General features: G+C 41.9%; 1 protein-coding gene across 1 annotated transcript in view; it reads right to left on the bottom strand.

The window, feature by feature from the left end:
* The window catches only part of LOC119896884 (prolactin regulatory element-binding protein-like), a gene marked incomplete at its 5' end in the record, with an annotated part of 36403 nt that extends 16989 nt beyond the window's left edge, over positions 1 to 19414 (bottom strand). The window contains 1 exon segment of the mRNA XM_038710296.1: positions 19241 to 19414. Within this exon segment, the coding sequence (XP_038566224.1) occupies positions 19241 to 19414 (174 nt within the window).
* Positions 19415 to 20091: the final 677 nt, after the last annotated feature.

Here is a 20091-nt window from a genome sequence, read left to right as displayed (position 1 = left end):
GCCTGATAATAAAGAATTGACGTAATCCAGCCTAGAAGTAACAAATGCATGGACTAGTTTTTCTGCATCATTTTTAGACAGGATGTTCCTGATTTTCGCAATATTACATAGGCGAAAAAAGGCGGTCCTTGACATTTGCTTAATGTGAGACTTAAACGACATGTCCTGATCAAAGATAACTCCAAGATTCCTCACAGTGGTGCTGGAGGCCAGGGCGATGCCATCAAGGGAAACTATATCTTTAGATAATGCGTCGCGGAGGTGCTTAGGCCCCAGAACAATAACTTCAGTTTTATCTGAGTGTAACATTAGAAAATTACAGGTCATCCAGGTTTTAACATCCTGAAGGCACATTTGAAGTTAGCTAACTGATGAGTTTCATCTGGCTTGATCAATAGATATAACTGAGTATCATGTGTATAACAATGAAAGTTTATGGAATATTTCCTGATAATAATGCATAAGGGAAGCATATATAAAGTGAAGAGGATTGGTCCGAGGACAGATATCAGACCAGGTCTTCCCCAGAAAGTCTGCCAATGATCTACAAAGCACACATCGTTTGCTGGACACCACCTCGACAACCAGTGGCGGAATGACGACATGCGGCTATACATGTCTTCACTGGTCAGATTTGGCAGGGGTCCAGAGAAAACTACAGTGTCCGACATTTTTTTTGCATATGTACACACCGACTCAACATTAATATTAGTGACCTCCGATTGGCGTAACCGGGAGTCATTACAGCCGACGTGAATAACAATCTTACTGTATTTACGTTTATCCTTAGCCAGCAGTTTCAAATAAGACTCAATGTCGCCCGCTCTGGCCCCAGGGATGCACTTAACTATGGCCACTGACTTCACTAACTTCACGTTTCTCAAAATGGAGCTGCCAATGATCAGAGTTGGTTTCTCAGCGGGTGTGTCGCTGAGTGGGGAAAATCTGTTAGAAACGTGAACAAGTTAGGGTTGACCCGTGGGCTTGCAACTATTCCTTCTTCGGACAGTCACCCAGCCACCCCTTCCTGGCTGCACAGGAGATGCCGGGGGACGGCTACCACAGGCTAACTCAGGCCGTTCCGCACCGGCTACCGGGGACTGGCTAGCTACAGTAGCTAAAGACTGATCTACCAAGGTGGGGAGCCAGACTTGTCTGAGTCGGTTGTAGTACTGCTGAGGAGGTTCTGGCCTCCCTTGCTTAACAGCAAGTGCAGCTGTTAGACCTGATTGTGCTGTCAAGTCAGAATATTCCTCTACCAGTGCCTGGCAGAGCGAGTCATAATCTTGTTTGACATACCTGGGCTGGCGTTCAATAAAGCTGCTGACCTCTCGACTAGATGTCACCTTGATCAGATAAATCTTGTCGTCAGTGGTGGCAGCAGGGAATTTCCGCAAGTAGTATTCAATATCTTTTAGATAGATATTGGTCTCATTTGAGCCTGTAGACTCAGGCTCGAAGCGTGTTATGTGGCGAGCGATTTTGTCTAAGTCCCTGTCAGAGGGGCTTAAGTCATGGTCAGCGGTGGGCGGCGGATGCAGCCGAGGGGAGTAAGCCGTCTTCACCTGAGTAGGTGGAGGGCTATTTCTCTGGCGCTCTGTCATATGATCCTGTGGGATCAGTTGTGGGAGTGGTCGTGGAGACCATCCTCCTGAGGCTGGCAAAGGGGAGCAAGCCTTGTCTCTCTCTGGTGGGAGTGTTTTGTAGGAGGGAGTATGTTTGGCTGTCTCACATGAGAGCTGGAACTCTCTTCTGGTATCAGCCAACTCCTCCTTGTTTTCCTGCTGTAGCGGGGATTGGGTTACTCTGTCCCTGTCCTCTAGCTGTCTTCGCATTTCTTGCATGCGTTTTTGGTCAGCTTCTTTAAGTTTGCTATAAACCTTTACTCGTAATTTTAGCTCTTTAATTTCCCCCACTGCTTGTCTAAGGAGGGTTTCTGATTGGTCAAGAGATTCAGTTGTGTCTTTAACTTTACTTTTGGTCCACTCTAACTCCTGTTCTTGCTGAAAGAGTGAGTGTTCAAGCTGATTGGTCTTTTCCTGCAGCTCAATTTTCTCTTCATCGACTCCACCCTCCTGTGGGAGGTGGCAAGGAGCCTGTAGGTCAGTGATGCGTTCTTCCGCTTCACTTAGTGACTGCCTGGTGTTTTCCAGCTGCTGTTCAAGCTGGTGCGTGTGCTTAGACTGAGCAGACATTACAATAGCTAGTTTTCCTAGCATCTGGGACAAGGCTTTGTCCTTTGAGGAAGTGGCTAGAGCAGTTGTTAGCAGCTCTGCAAAAACTGTTTCAAGGTTCACCGCATCGGTGCCCTGTATTTGGCTTGAGTAGCCAGGTACCATGGTCTCGGTCATGTGGGCCAAGATGGAGTCAAAGTGTTCCAGTGGGTCGCCCCCACTGGCTGCCACTAAGCGTGGGTCTGCCATGTTCAAAGGCAGGTACTCAAGTGGTTTGGTTAAGGACTTTGGTGTGAGTCCAAATCAGACAACAAACAAGTGTGTCAACTCAGAGGATATACCTACAAATACAAAAATAAATGGGTGTTGCTTCTATAGCTTCCTGGAGCTGTTGATGTTCCTTTAAGTTAATTTGGAAGGCTGGAATCTGAAGAAAAGAAGGATCAAAATCAAATCTATGGACTCAGTTATACAATTTGCTTTAACAAAATCAGAAGTGGACTACAGGTGTTAGCTGGTACAGCAGACCTGAGCCAGTCAGTTAAACAGAGTTTCAGCTAGTGTGTTTACTAGTTGAGAAAAAGGGAATGTCAGGTTGGAGAAAGCTGACTTTCAAGTCAGACTTAAATGCCCAAACTGAAAATTCAAATTTAGGGTGAAGGCAAAAATAGGAAAATGAAATTAAATCACACTTGGGATTAAAGTTAAATGCTATAGATCAAATCAAAGTTCATGTTACAACTAGCTTGACAATCAAAGCTCAAAGTTGGAAAAATTGTTTGAGAAAAATTAAATTTTAGAATCAGAGTTCAAAATCGGGAAAATTAAAATTTTGAGATTAAAATTAAATTTCTAAAATCAAAGTTCAAAGGCAATGAGAATAAACTCAAAGTTCAAAGTTACATTAACAAAAAATCCCAGGCTGATTAAAGTGGATTGGGAAAAAAAAAAAAAAATCAAAGCTGATTAAACTGAAAGTCTTAATTACCCTTTGGTAATTATCAAGTTATCAAAATTCCAATTGCTATAAAAGTCGGAGTCCAAGTTACATTTATAATGAACAAGGATTAAAGAAAGCTTAGTTGGAAAGCTATCAATTCAACTTATCAAGCTTAATGTAGGTTTCAGAATTCCAGTCAGTCCAAACAACAAAGGGTTAACAAAATTCAAATCAAGATGTTATTCTGCATTTATCTTATTTCCTGCAAGGATCAAAAATAGCACTACAGAATAGGCTTCAAAATGACAAAGTCAAAATCAGGGATATTGCAGCAGTAATGAGAATAAAGCTTTTTATTCAAATACAGCTGGATCAAAATTAGAAAAGCGAATCTTTGAATAAAAGATTGCATCAAAATTAATAGAACTACTCAGTGTAATCCTAGGTTAGGGTAAGAAATTGGCTCAGTACCTTGTTACAAGCAAACACCCAATAGATCTTTAAAGGTTATTCAAGGAAAAAGGAGAGCCTGTGCTCTATCCTACACTTAAGGAGTAACACTCCTTATTAATTTAATCTGAGAGTCGACACAATGGTTTATGTGTCTCAAGTTAACAAGATCTATCACCAAAGTCTGGTTTAATTCACTCGATTCAAACGCTCATCTCTGTCACTGATGACGCTGAAGTCGATTTAATGCAGAGCATGCAATTTATTCCGCCAGCCAGTAGGGGAGCTGTGGCTCCGCCTCGGGCGCGGCCTATTTCTCAATGTAGAAGAAGAAGCGGCTTCCTCTCTGGTCCTCGGACCCAACAGCTGTTAGCTTCAGGCTAACGCAGTTAGCAAACCGTTGTTGCAGCAACGGCAGTAAATCAGAACACTGACGGACACAGTCCCGCTCAAAATGGGGGAAGGACTCGCTCCTTTGTTTCAATGACTCAGCTTGCTTTCAAGCTTCGATTTAGCGTTAACTTAGCTCGGTAGGTACAACGCTACAGGCTAAACTCGGCGTCTTCACGCCTGTGACTCCACTGCCGGGCAGCTGTATTTGTTGAAGTAGCTAATTTCAACAGGATACCGGAGTTTTGCATATAACATAACAATCCACGGCTCAGCGCGTCAGACTGTTATTTATAGCCGCAAACAAATCACATTGGCACAGCGCAACTGTAATCTGTCTGCCTCTTATTAGGCCTTAAAATTATCAATATCGGTTAAGTTTCTCTCAACCAAAAGGGCATTTCATCCGCTCGTCAGCGGAGATTGTATGTAGCTTTAGCTCAGATTTCTCATATGGTAACGTTACAGGAATGCATTCAGTTTAACATTAGCTCGGTCCTCATAGCTCAGCTCACTACAGCTCTGTACTGAACAACAGAGAACAATGGCCCGGCGGCCAAACAAGTTGCACAAAGCATTTCATTTCACAACAAAAAACATGGTCAAAACTCACACACACTTTCATCACTAACGTTAAGTTAAGAGGGAAGACAGGAGAGTTTCTAGGGAGCGACTTACTGGGCGATAATTATTTCAGTGGCAAAATTTTGGAGGGAAAAATTTTCCTCAATAACTTTTCTCAATAACTTCTCTGCATCAGGGCTGTGTGTATAGTCTATTATTATAGTATGTCACAAGGCCTCACACGGAAGGCTCCATTATGTAGTGGACCTAAATTTATTAGTTATGTATTTTAATAAATTTATGAGAATTGATACCCAATTATGAATTATTATTCATAAAATCAGAATTTCCTCGTAAAGGGCACCACCGGAGTTGTTATAATCCTAGAGTCTCCGGACCTCTAGGTAGTTTTGAATAATTATACAATTATTACTAGTGATCAGTTAGTTAATAATCGCTCAATTATCTTAAATCAGTCAGTCAGTCTCATATCTAAAGGGTCAATTCTCTTGGCAGGAACTATAAATAGGCAACACACACAGCTCTTGATTATATTACAGTGAATTTATTCTCTAAGGTGATAAAAAGACGGTTGGATACAGGGAACATAGACATTTGCTGAACAATGAGCCTGGAGGTTCGATTGTGGGAAGCATTCGACTCATACGGCATAGAAGAGCTAATGAAAGTAAACTAATGCTATGATTTTAGGAGTTAAAATGGACATCTGATCACAGAACGTGTGTTAAGTCTTACTGCTTGTCGACAGCCTGCTTTTGGCCTGTTGCACGGGTCCCACGCTAGCTGCCGATCCTGGCTTTTTGCTAGGGATTGTCCGGGGTTCTCCGTGTCTGATTGAAAAGCCTCCTCCGTCTGGCAATTCGGCTGTTTGCAGGTTTCCTTGGTTGCAGCTGGCGAGACCACGTGGCTTGGTCTGACCTCGGTGAAGTTGGCTCGACGAAAAAGGCTTAAAATGGAACTTGGTCGTTCCTGAATTAGTCCAGTGTAACTTAACGGACTCATAACTTTAACAAACAAAAGAAATAAAGAAAATAAAACAAACTGAAGGCAGATCGATGTCTCGGCACTTCAGGTGTGTAGCTTCAGGCGAACAAAGGCCTGTTTGTTTCGCTGGCCGAGTCTGGGCGTGTGGCCTGGCGAGGCACGCTACGCGCGTGCCGAAGCATCCAGAGGGCAGAGTGGAAGAGCGAGAGAGGGAAGAGTCTAAGAGTCTTGAGAGAAGAGTCTAGAGACTGGCGAGCAGGTCGCGTGTCGCTCTTTTGTTGTCTGGGGCGTGGTTCCCCAGGGGGCGTCTCAGGTTTCCCCAGGAACTGCCTTTCTAAACTTAATGTCTAAAGAAAAGAAATCTATTTGCACGTATTATAATCAAATATTTTCCACAATCGAACCTCAATGGTTGAACGGTTGTACTGTTCTAAGCATTTGGTAAATTGTCACATTTTGGTCAGTATTTTTACACATTTAACCGCATTTCCGACGAGGGCATGTAATACTTATGTCGTCCACTTGGGGGAGCTCAGGTTACATGAGGAAAGCTTGGATTAAATCAAAGATCGTCTCTCCTTAGGAACCGGGGAATATTGTTGATTCATCCTTAAATTCAAGCTGGCGATTAAGAGTATAGTAAAACATTTCTTTGTCATCATTTCTAAAGGGATTTTGTAAGAAAGTATTATGAACAAGCATTGATTACATTAGATGAAGGAGTGTCTTGCTGAAAATAAAAACATTGCACAAGTAACTTCTTTTCAGCACTAATATCAACAACCGATAGCAACAACAGTTAACATAACTACTCAAATAGAGGCAAACGTATTCAGGTAACTAAAGATTTAATTAAATTTAATTAGATGCTTTGAGTCTTTTGGAGAATGCAGTCCTTTGTCATCCAAGTTCAGTTTCCACGGAAACGTGTGTGGTGGGGTAAGTTTTGATAGGCTGTTCAGGGAGATGCCAATGGCTGGCTCGTGTCCCTTTGTCAGTTTAACAGTCAGGCCCCGCGTTATCAGCTTCGGAATCAAAATGGTGCCAGTTTTAGCACTTAGAGAAAGCAACTTTGACCCCTCCCCATCTTCTCTGGGGAGGAGAAAGGAATTTAGGGTAGCTCCACATTCATTCAATATAAAATGCACAAATCCACACCGTTGTTCACTACATGAGCAATGTATTGCCCCTCCAAACAAGGTAGACAACGTCTTTATAGCTGCTTTCACCACAGCTTATGGGCGTCTAAAGTTGTACAGTTATTTGGAGCAGCTGCAGGAGAGGGTCTTGTATTATGATACAGACAGTATTATCTATGTCACAAAAGAGGGGGAGAGACGGCTTGACCTGGGTAATTACATGGGAGATTTGACTGATGAGTTAGATGGTGATAGCATAAAAGAATTCGCGGCCGCGGGTCCTAAAAGTTATGCGTACCAGACTCGTAACAACAAAGTAGTACTTCGTGTAAAGGGTATCACTCAAACGCATGATTGTTGTGAACAAGTTAACTATAACAGTGTCAAACAGTTGGTGGAGAATTATGTGCTAGACTCTGATGATGGGGGTGTAATTGAAACACCTCAGCACAATATTGTACGAGATAAAAGGGGGTTTTTCCTTAGAAACTCATCATTCCAGAAAAAGTTTAGAGTGGTGTATGACAAGAGACGGTTACTGAGCCAAGGTCAAACCCTGCCTTTTGGCTATTGAAGAAAAAAAAATAAAAAATGTTTTCATCCAATGAAATTGAGTTTGACCCTAGACTAAGAACACCTTTCTCCTGTCAAATTGTGGGGCCAAGCGGGTCCGGTAAAACTTATTTTGTAAAGTCTGTGTTGGAATCCTGTAATCATGTCATCGACAACATGCCTAGTAATATTGTTTGGATTTTTACTTCTTATCAACCGATGTACACTGAACTGCAGCAGAAGAATAAAAAGATCAAATTTGTTGAAGGATTGCCTGATTCTTTTGACGATGAAATTCTATTCCCACCTGATCAAGATCATCTTATAATTTTGGATGATGTCATTTTCCAGGCCTCTGATCACCCTGAAGTTGTGAAAATTTTCACACAGTACAGGCACCACAAAAAAATGAGTGTCATCATGTTGACTCAAAATGTATTTCACCGTGGAAAGCACAGTAGGACAATTAGTTTAAATAGTAACTATTTGGTTTTGTTTAAAAACCCTCGAGATAGATTACAGATGAGTATATTAGCTCAACAAATATTTCCTGGACGAAAAGCCTTTTTCTTAGAAAGTTTTGAAGATGCTACCAAAGATCCTCACGGGTATTTAATCTTGGACCTCACACCTAGTTGCCGAGAAACTTACAGACTAAGATCAGGAGTACTACCCCACCAGTGGCCCGTTGTCTATCTTCCCAAATCAAAGTCCTGATCCAACATGTCAGCACGTTTAAAAAGGAATGCGCCTTTACTGAGGGCTTTATGTCACGCCACGCCTCAAAAGCGTAAAGATATTTCTCAACAATTGCTCATCGGACTTTCTTCAGTCTTTGTGTGAACTCTCTTTGAATCTTTTAAAAGGAAACATTCCTATGACCTCAGCTCAATATAACAAACTCAAAAAACAAAAGAAAATTATAAGGTTGCTGGCTAATAAAAAAACAAGTCTTAAAACCAAACATAAGGCTCTGACAAAACAGTCTGGAGGCTTTCTGTTACCTCTTCTTTCAACAATCCTTCCTGTCATTTTGGGAGGGCTAATTAATAGATAAATCATGAGTCAGAAAATGTTTTTGGTGACGCCTCAGCAACTAAACCGGCTGAATCATTCTGTACCATCTGCATCCAACGCTGAAATAATGAGACATACGGTAGAAAATGATTTGGATGAAAAAATGAGGGCAATACTAAACGAGGATGGTATGAACGCTTATGAAAAAATTAAGAAATACAATGCCCTGCTGCAAAGATACCTAGCTCTGGTCAAACAAGGAGAGAAGGAAGAACGCCACATTACTCTGACAGTAGCTAAAGATTCTGAGGCACTGAAGCAGCGCGTAGAAGGAGGAGAAGAAGAAGAAGAAGAAGACAAGAAACTGGATGAAACAGCAAGGGAGGTTGTACAAAACTTGCCGGCTCGCTATCGTAACAATGCACAGTACATCATAAAGAAATTAACCAAGAGCCGAGGTGGGTGGACTCCCAGGGGAGAGTTTGTGTATAACGGAGATGTTGTGAAAGGTTCACACCTGCTTGACTTGTTTAAAAGTCTGACCGTCTCCCTTAAAAAATCCCAGCCTCCTAAGGGATGGACAGGTTTTTTGAATACTTTGTCAGAACTCAACATCCCTTTATAAATGATGAGCAACCCTCAAGCTCGAGAGCAATATAGGCAACTTCAAACGGTAGGACCCCGGGAAGATGAGGAGGAGGTGATGTCCCTGCCGATAAAGAGGGGAAGAAGGAAAAAGCAGACACCCCGTGCCCCTCGCAGGGATGGAGAGGATGATGAGACACAGCCCTTACTATTTAAGAAGGGAAGAAAACACAGACGAGCATCTTTAACCCCCCAGTGGGAAGAGGTGGACGCCTCGCCACCCTCAAGAAGAGAAAAAAGAAAGAAACTCACCCCCCTTGCTCCACGATGGCTTAATTTTAACCCATAATAAAAACAATTCAAGCTAAAGTTATTTGTCTCAAGATTCATCTTTATTTATAACTTATAACAGTCTTTGAACATTTGTAAAGAACAAACTGTGTGGTGAAAAGATGCGGCTCTTTGTTGCCTCATACAACGTTGATATTTTTTCACAAAATTGGATACCATAGAATCATTTCTTGTAAAATCATCATGATACAAAGACAGCACATTCTCAAAAGATAGACCGCAGGCTCGATGACACAAATAGAACACACAATGCTGACCACATGTGGTAGACAGTGTATGCTGAAACTGATGTGTATGATATGAAATGGTTTCACAGCGTTTTTTTAAAAATTCCAAGATACTTTTAGGGTAATGTGAAAACTCTGGTGAGAATCCAAAAGAATCAAAAAAGCTAGCTTTCTGACCTTCCTCAAGAGTGAGCGCCAGCCAGTGCTCCCCAGGCTCGTGTGCAGGGTGGGTGTTAACTATCATGTAAGCTGGTAGTCTAAAGGACTGTCTCAGTAAAGGTAACTGATCCGAAGCCCACACGCCACAAAAGGAATCTCCAAGTAAATGTCGCAATATTCTTTCCAATTCATGGTTGTTCATATTGCTTTAGTAATAGTCCACCAACACTTGTCGTTTTGAATTTATTTCTAGAATAGATTCGTAACACGCGTAAACAATGAGAGTTGTGGTATGAGGTAAGGGCACTCGGAATCTCATTTCAAGTCTTAAACTCCCGTTGGAAATGGTTGACAAAGCGTCGCTGTCTTCACTGGCATTGAGGTTGAAAACAAACAAAGAGTAACCTTGCTGAAATTCTTCCCGGTTGATGCTCAGAGGTAAATCTTTTAGATGTCTCCCTGTGGCGGTAAACATATTATAAAATTCTCGGACAGACAACCCGTGGTTAAATTGAGGCTGGAAAGCTTTGGCTGGGACTTGTCTCCCGTCCTGACACAATGCCATGTATTCTACATCATTGTGTATAAAATTGAAAGGTGACAGGTCTCTCTTTCCTGTGAAGGCTTCGTGGTTTACCATGGCAATAACTAGATATTTAGGTAACGTTCCTAGGAAGAGATTTTCTTGGTTGCATATCCGTGAATTCGCGGGTATAGAATAGGTTTTGACATTCACACGGGATAAGGGGTAGAGGGCGTTGCCCCTCATTAAGGCCGATGCATGACCTATTCGCACTGCTGGGGCTACAGTGACTTTCTTAACAAACAGAGAAGCCCCCAGTATTTTTAATCTGTAAGTACTGGCTGCCCCAGCCATGAGAGAAAAGGCATCGCTAGCCCTGGTTAGCTTAATTCTTAAATCCACAGAGTTCAGGAGAAGCCTCTCGCTGAAAAAAATGTCACTATGAAGAGGGCCCAACAGGTGTACCTCCTTCGATTCTTCACTGAATTGAGCTCTCTGTACTAATCCTTTGTTTGGCCCATCATCTATCACCACTGAGTCCATAGACCCCGCTGTGTCTTTGTAAAATAATCCGGCGGTGAACTGGCTTTTTAGAGTATCTTCAGAATAGTTGAGCAGGGTTTCGATCATTGCTCTGTAGGGGTGCGTAGCGCTGGACTGTGAAATCAGTCTATCTCCCAAAATAACGTCGCATTGGCTGAAGATTGTATTTAGGGGATAATTGATGAGACCCACAGAGGCATCATCAGCCAGGTCTGATCCATCCGCATTCGTAATTTTCAAACGCAGGTGTAACAGGGTGTCGTTCAAATCCAAATATTTTTCCCCGTCACCGGGGATAAAGAATTCAACGGGACCTCCATCAGTAATGGCTGACAGAGGCATGACTTCTGTGTAAATCTTTTCATCGATAGAGAGCTGTGTCATAGGAGCTGAAAATAAATCCAATTCTCCCATAGTGCATTCGGCCGATTTGTGATGTAAAAGAGCAATCTTTTCTAAAATATATCAGAGGCCCTTCTGCTAGTGTGCTTCCTCTTGGTCTTACTTTTTTCAACTGATCTTTTTCTTTTTATATGCCCTGCTTTTACACGCCGCCCTGGCGGTCTCTTCCTTGCTCTTCGAGCCAACACCATCATGCTGCCTGACCCTTCTTGAACACCTTGGGCCGAGCGATCACCTAATTTACCAACGGCGTGGGTTATCACCTCTGAGGCTATGTTTTTAGCGGCTGATTTAAGATGAGGCTTAGCAATGGCAAAACCTCTTTTCATCAGCGGTGCAACAAAACGAAATAATTTTGAGAATATAGACCCTATGCCTCTCCCGTACATCACGGGAGCCCCGCTAAAACCAGGGAGAGCACCCCCTACTTGATTTTCATAATAGCTCACAAAACGGTGAGGATCGCGGGTATGATGTATCATTTTGTCACAGAAGATGCAAAGTTTTTTGAAGGTCTAAAATGGAGTTTCACAATAGTCTTTCCAAAAGTAAACTTCACCGCTGTATTTTGATCCGTTTTAATCTCTATGTGAATGTTTTCAATGTGATTCTTGATCACTGGAAGGTAGCAGGGGGGATTAAAATATTGTGTGATGACGTCCCCGTATGTTCCTTGTATATCGATCGTTCTCAAGAGCGGAGCGTATGTATCGCCAACCAGCTGATGTCGAACCAGATCACTGTAGACATATAGATGGGACATACCAGCTTTTATATCTGCTGGGTAGGGTGCCATCCTCTGATTGAACTGTAACCATTTCCCCGGTTCAAACCCCAACATGTAAGCAACAGGAGGATAAAAACGGAGGTGAAATTGCCCCCCTGCCTGAAATTCAAATCTCTTTTGAATGGTACTAAAGAGAAAATAAATATCGGAGCCAATTTTTCTAAGAAATGCATGCAGCTCGAGCCTGAGCTGCTCTATGTTGTGATAATATCCTCCCCTAAACCTCTGACGGTGGACCTCACTGTCTGACTCTCCTTCTGAGGGTTTATTCCTCCAATCAAAGTAGGCATCCCCATTAGATATGTTAAACCAGGTATGCGGATATGAAATCTCTGTCAAGGCCACTTGCCACCGTCCCTCTAAATTAAGATGCTGTGCTAAATCTACATGGTAGCTAGAGCTCGTATTATTTTTAAATACTTCGAGACTGGCGTTGGAAGGTAAAGTCACGTAAAACCCCTCTCCGGAGGCTTGATCCATGTTGTAATGACTACAAATCAAATGTATCTGTTTTTTTATATATTTTTTAGGTCTCTTGCTTTGACCCAGCTGTTAAACTTCTCAGGCCAGTTTTTCCAGCGCACCAGCATTTCTTTTCTCCCCCTGATACTACGTTCCTCTAAGATTTCTGCAACCGGAAATGCTTTGTCCTTAGAAATCAAAACTTTCTGCAATTCCGCTTCATAGAATGTACCCTGTATAGGCTCTCCGTCATAATCATTCAGTTTATAAACGGGGGGTTGACGAGGAATGCATTCTGTCACTGTAAAAAGTTCATCTGTATAACTCTGTTGATATTTTTTATCAAACACTCCTCTCAGTTTTGATATTCTTACCAAATCCCCTACATTAAATTTCATCTTTAAATCATTTTTGCGCCTAATAGGAAATGTACCGTACAGGTTTTCAAACACTTGAGAGGTATTTTCTGACGTGACCTGCATAGGCGTCATTTTTATACTTTTATGATAGCTATTATTATAGCTTTCAAGCAATTTCTGTAAGACATCCAAGTATCTACGGGTGTTTGTAGCTGTAAAAAACCTCCACATTCGCGTTTTTAGCGTACGGTTAAACCTTTCAACCACTGACGCTTTTAAGTCACTGGCCGTTGCAAAATGATTAATACCTTGTTTTGTCATTAATCTTTCAAAAGTCTTGTTAAAGAATTCTTTACCCGCATCCGTTTGTAACTTTTCAGGGTTCCGGCTGTCTTTTAAAATAGACTCAAATGCCTTAGAGACCTCCACCCCTGTTTTTTTCTTCAAGGGTCTAGCATATGCCCGTTTGGAAAAAACATCAATTACTGTTAATAAATAATTAAAGCCATCATTGTGTTCAGCCAAAGCCTGCATATCGCAAAGATCCGCCTGAAACTGATTTAGGGGTCGTGGTACAAAAACTCTATTTCTTACAAAATGTATCCTGGCAGGTTTATGCAAAGTATATGAATCCTGCTCAGATAAAAAATCTTTGACGCATTCTACATTTACTTTTTTTCCCATTTCATCCTGTAACGCTCTATGGAGTCTGTCTACTCCGCCAAAACTAGCCGGATGTGATGGATTATAATACACTTTTTTCATAATTCGTTTTTCAGACATGTTTCCTGCTGCTCTCTTTGAGGGTATTTGAAAACAACAACGGGATACAAGAGTCTTTATGATTTTTTATTATTATTAGTTTTCACAAACATCATCCTCTCAACACAGTCAATGTTAATTTCAATACACTCCCTCCTACAATATGGTAAATATTATTATGCAATCTTATCACTTCAGTCAAGGTAATTTTTATTTATTTTTAAATTTTTTTTTTACACAATAACTCACAAAATCAACAATATGTAACATATTTTCTACAATAATCACCCATTATCAATTAATTTTTCCCTTCCAAAAGTCCGCAACTTCATTCATCTCCTTGATCTTGGCCTCATCTTCTCCGATCAACATGTCGTACAATTTGTCAATTTTCTCACCGATGCGTCGTGTCATTTTGAGGTTGTGAAGAAAGGCCTCGGTAGCACCATGGACCCTGTATACAGACACTTGGATGTTTCGCGCATGAAGCACCCGTTGAATGGTAGCAATGAAACGATCCGTCCAGAGCCGCTTTAACACCTCATCATAATGCCGCCTGAGGAAGTAGTCAGGCATGTCAAACAGACACTCGTGTTGCATCTGGCTCGGGTGGTCCGTTATACAACCGTTACAAATAGAACTTCTATATCTAAATAGAACTTTCTTCAGCAGTCGAAGCACCACAGTTTTCACTGTGTTCACAAACACGGCGGAGAGCACCCCGTCAGGCTCATCTGTTCTTTCGGGAGAGTCTGGTGGTGAGGCGCTCGGAACCGACGATGTTGAAGAAGGAGAAGAAGGCCAGAAGGGTGATGGAGGTGGTGAAAGAGGGGAGATGCAACCAGAGTCCGTGTCTAGCATGAAAGGGGTCCCTGGCAGCCCTGCTAGTGGTGGTGGTGAAGCAGAGGGACTAGAAGTGGTGCCCTGCGCCTGCTGTGTTGCTGCTGCTGATGCAGAATTAGTATCGAGGCTCTCATGCTCTCGATCCGTACACCACCAAGTAGGCATTGCTCATGCTAAAATGGGTCATCACCAGATGTGTTGTAGAAGGGGTAGCTGTCTCCTCTGGCCCTGGATGTGGTAGAAGAGGTAGAGAGTTGCTTTTTCTATGAGTCTGCTGGCTCGAAGACATGGTATTTCAGATTTAGTCCTCCTTTAAATTGTGTTTTCTTAGGGGCAGGCTTAGGGGGCGTTGTTGGAGGAGGAGTCTTCTGTGAACGTTAGAGTCTTTTTCATTTGCAGAATCTCCCAGGAGGTCTGACTTTTTTTGAAGAGATCTTTTAGCTTTTCTGCTTTTTCAAACATCATTTCCATCCAATCCTCGACAGGTATCCTTAATGAAGTCTGAAACACGCCACATTCAGTATTGAAATACTGCAAGACAAATTCATCCAAGGCTTCATCTCCTTCACTCTTCTGATGGCTTGCACGGTAGAACCATCTACCAGAAGCTGAGCTTTTTGTCTCCCAAACACTACAGGAAACAATTTTTTTAGGAACAAACACGGGTGGAACTTCCTGCTTGATTCTCACAGTTGTTTGAGTCTCCTTGTCTTTTGTAGCAGCTTCCTCGGACGTCGCGGCTTTCAGATTGTTTAAAACCAACAGAGTCAGCACAGCCCAGTCCGTTGATGTGAGCGTTGCTTTTGCTGTGAGGGGTCCAAATGTTTCACCTTTCTCCAACTGGTAAAAACAAAGTTCGTTTACATCATAATTGAATGCATACCCCCAGACACGTCCTGAATCTAAATTCCATTCCTCATGAAGTGTATCGGGTGGCGGCGTCTGGATCCGACTCAAGTACAACACTCGTTTCTTCGGGGCTCCTCCTGGGGTTGAGTTTTGATAACTCGTTACAGGTGTCTGGCTGATCATCTTCGAATTGACTGCTCTCTTGCTCATGTTTAGGTTGTTTTGGAATAGTTTCGTTATATGTTTCTGAATGACTAAATGGACTCCTTTTATTTTCACAGACCCCATCATTGGCCTATGGTAACCCCTCCTAGTCTCTTATCATTGGCTCACGGTAACTCTACCCACCCTCTTATTTTGTATGTGACAGCATATGGGAAATAACTGGTGAGGGGTTGGGGGCCCTTACTTCTGGTACAACCAGATTATTATTTAAACTCTTGGCTCCGGCTGATAAAAATAGCTTCCTGTTTCGAAAACGAACTCACGAACTCTGTCTGCTAAAACCAGACCGTGTTTTTAACATCCGGAGTCTGGGTTATAGATAACCAAAGTTAATAACTGGTCTACAAGATTTCCATGAGGATGGCAGCTAAACACACAACACGCCTCATTGAGAAAACAGAGGGAGGTGTTCCACGACTCCCCAACACGACTCGTTGAGAAAACAGAGGGAGGTGCGGGGTGGGAGGGGGTGGAGCACATTCCTCAATTCACCCCACAGCCTATGCTACACCAGAATGAGAGAGGACAGAGAAGAGGAGACACAGACTCTAGAAGGATTAAAGTTTTAAGACTCACAAGTTTAAGACTAGGCTACAGCTTTGGAGTGATAATGATGGCAAGTTTGTAAGACAAAGCAATAGCAAAGTAATTTGGAACACTCTCTTATTTTGCTGCATGCTGTTGAAGGTAATTTGTAATGCTGTTTAATTTTATACTCACCGTTATACCATTTTACTGCTTTACTGTCATTATTTCAATTTATTCTTCACTTGTTTACTGATGGTAAGTTTGTCACACAAAGCTTTAGCAAAGATTTTGAAGGTAATTAAAAAATGCTGTTTAATTTTAACTCACTGTTATACTATTTTACTGTAATTATTTCATCTTATTCTTTAGTTCTTTAATGATGGTAAGTTTGTCACACAAAGCTTTAGCAAAGATTTTACAAAGTTTAATTTTGGAACTCACTCTTATTTTGCTGCATGCTGTTGAAGGTAATTTATAATGCTGCTTAATTTTTACTCACCGTTATACCATTTTACTGCTTTGCTGTCATTATTTCAATTTATTCTTCACTTGTTTAATAATAAAGACTGACTTGATTCCAAAGAAACCTCCTACTGATCCTTTGCTGGCCCCGGAGATTCCTCCTTTTACTTATAACTCACTGCTATACTTTTTTAATGATAAATTTATTGTCACAAACACCTCCTAGTTTATTCATTCAAGTTGTATTACTTAATAAAGTCTTTAAATCAATGAAAAACACACACAATGGAAGGATGTACGCAACCCTCTTATATCAGACATATTTCCGGCTGGGGTGGGACAGGATGAACCCCCTCTTATCAGTTACATACAGACATATTTCCGGTTGGGGCGGGACAGGATGCACCCCCTCTTATCAGTTACATACAGACATCCGGTGTGGGGGCGGGACCGGAAATAGCTGTCAAAAATGAGTTTGATGGAATGTATTTGATACTTCTCTCTAACTTATTTAGATTCTTTTCAGCACTAATATCAACAACAGATAGCAACAACATGGTAACATAACTGCTCAAATAAAGGCAAACGTAATCAAGTAACTAAAAGATTTAATTACACTTAATTAAATGCTTTGAGTCTTTGGAGACTGCAGTCTTTGGTTATTTAAAGTTCGGATGTCCTGGGTTATGTCACACTTAGAGTTAGACAAGGAGTATCGCTTTGATGGGGTAATGAAACACAGAGCAAGGTCAGTTGCACGGTTACGGTTGCACGGTTACATGTGTGTGTGTGTGTGTGTGTGTGTGTGTGTGTGTGTGTGTGGGGGGGGGGCAGTTTAGGATTTCCTGCCTTTCCGATAGGCTGTTTGTAATCTCTGGTTAATTTCCCTTTTGTCAGTTTAACAGTCAGGCACCGCGTTATCAGCTTCGTAGATCAAAAAGGTGCCAGTTTTATGATCAGGCTGCTCAGGCATAGCACTTAAAGAAAGCAACTTTACACCCCTCTTCCGTTGGGGTCTCTTTAACAGTCTGTTGAAGTTGTTCTTTAACCCCCCTGCTCCGCTCTGGGAGAGGAAAAGAGGAATTTGGAGTAGCTCCAAATTTATTTAATATAAAATGCACAAATCCACACGGTTGTCCCACTACAGGATGATGGTAGATTGACCATCTCTGGTACAGGATTGCCATTTATGCCTGTGTTAACACTGTCTATCTAATATCTAATAATGTTCAGTGGTTGATAAGTGAGGTGTGGTCCAGGAGCTGAGATGCCAAGCTTTTAAATATTAGTTAAGAAGTAGTCTCCCATCAGTATAGAAGTAATACTGAATTGCTTTAAGTGTTTCACTTGTGCTTCCCAACAACCTCTCAGATCTATAAATTATTGTAACATTTTATAGATTTTACTATAATTTTTTTAGTGCTAGGCAACGATTAAAATTTTTAATTACGATTAATCACATGATTTTCTGGAACAGGTATGAGCAGAAACATTTTTCTTTTATCAGGGAGCAGCATAAACAGGCTATGTTCTGTAGCAAGTGTCCTTGTTAGAATGAGGTGAAGTGGTCGCGTCACGAATATGTCCACCGCCGAAGTTTAATTGTCTTGAACTTTTTGTACGCGACGCGGACCAGAATCTATTACTGTTTACTATATAGGACATCAACAGGAGGGAATTCACATGGCAGAGCATCCCCGCAAAACTAGTTGAAGGCCTATCAGGTATAGTTATATACCTGATAGATCCCATGGTCTTCTTCTGCTTACGGAGGGACTTGTTGCAAATACTGACTGGCGTTTACAGTAGCCAATAGTGCTGAATGTGCATTATGCCCACCCCACCCCGTCATGCAGCCTCTGTGTGGACTGGTTGCAGCTCCCAGTGAGCTAAGAAAGCTGCCAGACCGGCACTGAACACAGCCTCCGAGACCGACAGAGGCCAATTTGCCAATGGAATACAGCGCTGAAGTGGTTTTCCTGCTGGGTTTGGCTCTTGGCACCCCGGGTCACCAAACCTAGCGGTCCGCTAGGTGCACAGCTAACCGAGCTAACTAACTATAGCTACAGGCAGATCCAGTTAGCAGTTTAGCAAAACCTAAAATGATCTTACCATCAGGAAACTATAAATCCCCTCGGTTCTATATTTCCTGTGGGTTTGTGAGGCTGTGTGTGGTCCTGTTCAGGCCAGGTTCACTGGGAAGCTGCTTTGCAGGGTTTCGTTGCCCACTACCTGCCATCATTCCCTGCTGGATTCCCACCATCCCTGGCCTGACCTCCTCTAGTTCTTGAATGGAGGTGTAAACACCAACACTCCCCAGGTGCTCCGAGCTCCCAGTCTCAGAGCCAGCTACGACCACTATTTGCACAGATAACAGCTTTGGGAAAAGGAAAACCTTGCTCTGTCACTTTAATCCGGTTGCCATCAGGACCGTGGTCATGAGGTAACTCCGACAGCGTCTGAGAGTTTTGCTTTGCTTTGGCTTGCAGAGATACTATTTTGTTTTATTTTGTTTGTGTGCATGCAGTGTTTGGGTTATTACAAATGAGTGGGTTCACAACCAGATTTTGAGCACTGACTCATGTATCAATGTGGGGGATTGTCCTGAATAAGAGCACCCATTAACATTGTAGGACAAGGCTCCAGCTGGCACCCCAAACATACAGGCAATCCACTACAATACTAGCTACTAAATGAGAAAGTGTAGTCTGAAGACACAAACAGCCTTTCTGTTTCTGTTTCAGAAATTGCTAGACAGGGAGTACAGTGGACCAGCTGTTAAGCAAAGAAGCAAAGCCAACAGTTCACATGAGAAGTAATGAGACTCTGAGAACCTAATCCTGGGCCACCAGGCAGTCCTGACGAACCCTACCCTCCTCGTGTCTAAGGCAAGTCTCTCAGCATCCCTGCTTAACATGTTATAATATCAACCAATCAGTTACCTGACAGCCAGACTGGAGATGACCTCAGTGCCACAGGGAGCCGTCAGCATAGGCAGGAAGCTCTTGCCGTCCCACTTGGTGAGGTAGCAAGGAGGAGGTTTTCTATCTCGTTTATGGGGGATCTGGACTGTATAAAGCCTCAGGGCATCTTTATGGTCTTCTACCAAACCAAACCTGAAATGCATAAAAATGCAACCATGTATAGTCACTTTGGCATCATTCAGATGGTTATGTAAGGGGTAAATCAATGTCATTATCATTGTAAATGTACAGACTGAGTCACAAATATATATCACAATTTGTAAACAAAACATGATCCTCAAACAGATTCAAAATCTACAAAATCTCAATGATCCATAAATAGAAATCAGTGACTTGAAAGCTACATAAAAAAACAGAATTCGATTTGTCTGCGTGTGAGGGTCATATTCGATTTGTAAATTGTTTTGCATTTGCGAATCGCTTCGTAGTTGTCTACAAACAATTTTGACACTTGTTTACCACGGAGAGTGTTACTACGATCCACAAATATAGTCAGCCAATCAGGGATATTGCTTCTATGTAAATAAAAAATAATATTAAAATAAGAGTTGAAAAGTGTTCGCATCATTATTACATACATTATACATTGCATCTAATCATGTGTAAACTTTATTTGTGTTAATGTGCATGATAACTTAAGTGCTGAATGCAAATGCTCCGTATTTGTATAGCGCCTTTCTAGTCTTTTCGACCACTCAAAGCGCTTTTTACACTACATCTACAGTCACACACATTCATACACTGAGCCTAAGTGCTCAAACGGAAACTAACATTCACACACATTCATATCTTCAGTATCTTGCCCAAGG

Source organism: Micropterus salmoides, unplaced genomic scaffold (assembly GCF_014851395.1).
Source record: "Micropterus salmoides isolate LMB-PRFRI ecotype aquatic unplaced genomic scaffold, ASM1485139v1 Ms_hic_scaffold_11, whole genome shotgun sequence".
Taxonomy (NCBI): domain Eukaryota; kingdom Metazoa; phylum Chordata; class Actinopteri; order Centrarchiformes; family Centrarchidae; genus Micropterus; species Micropterus salmoides.
Note: the sequence above shows the minus strand (reverse complement) of the source record. Positions and strands in the feature narration are given on the sequence as shown.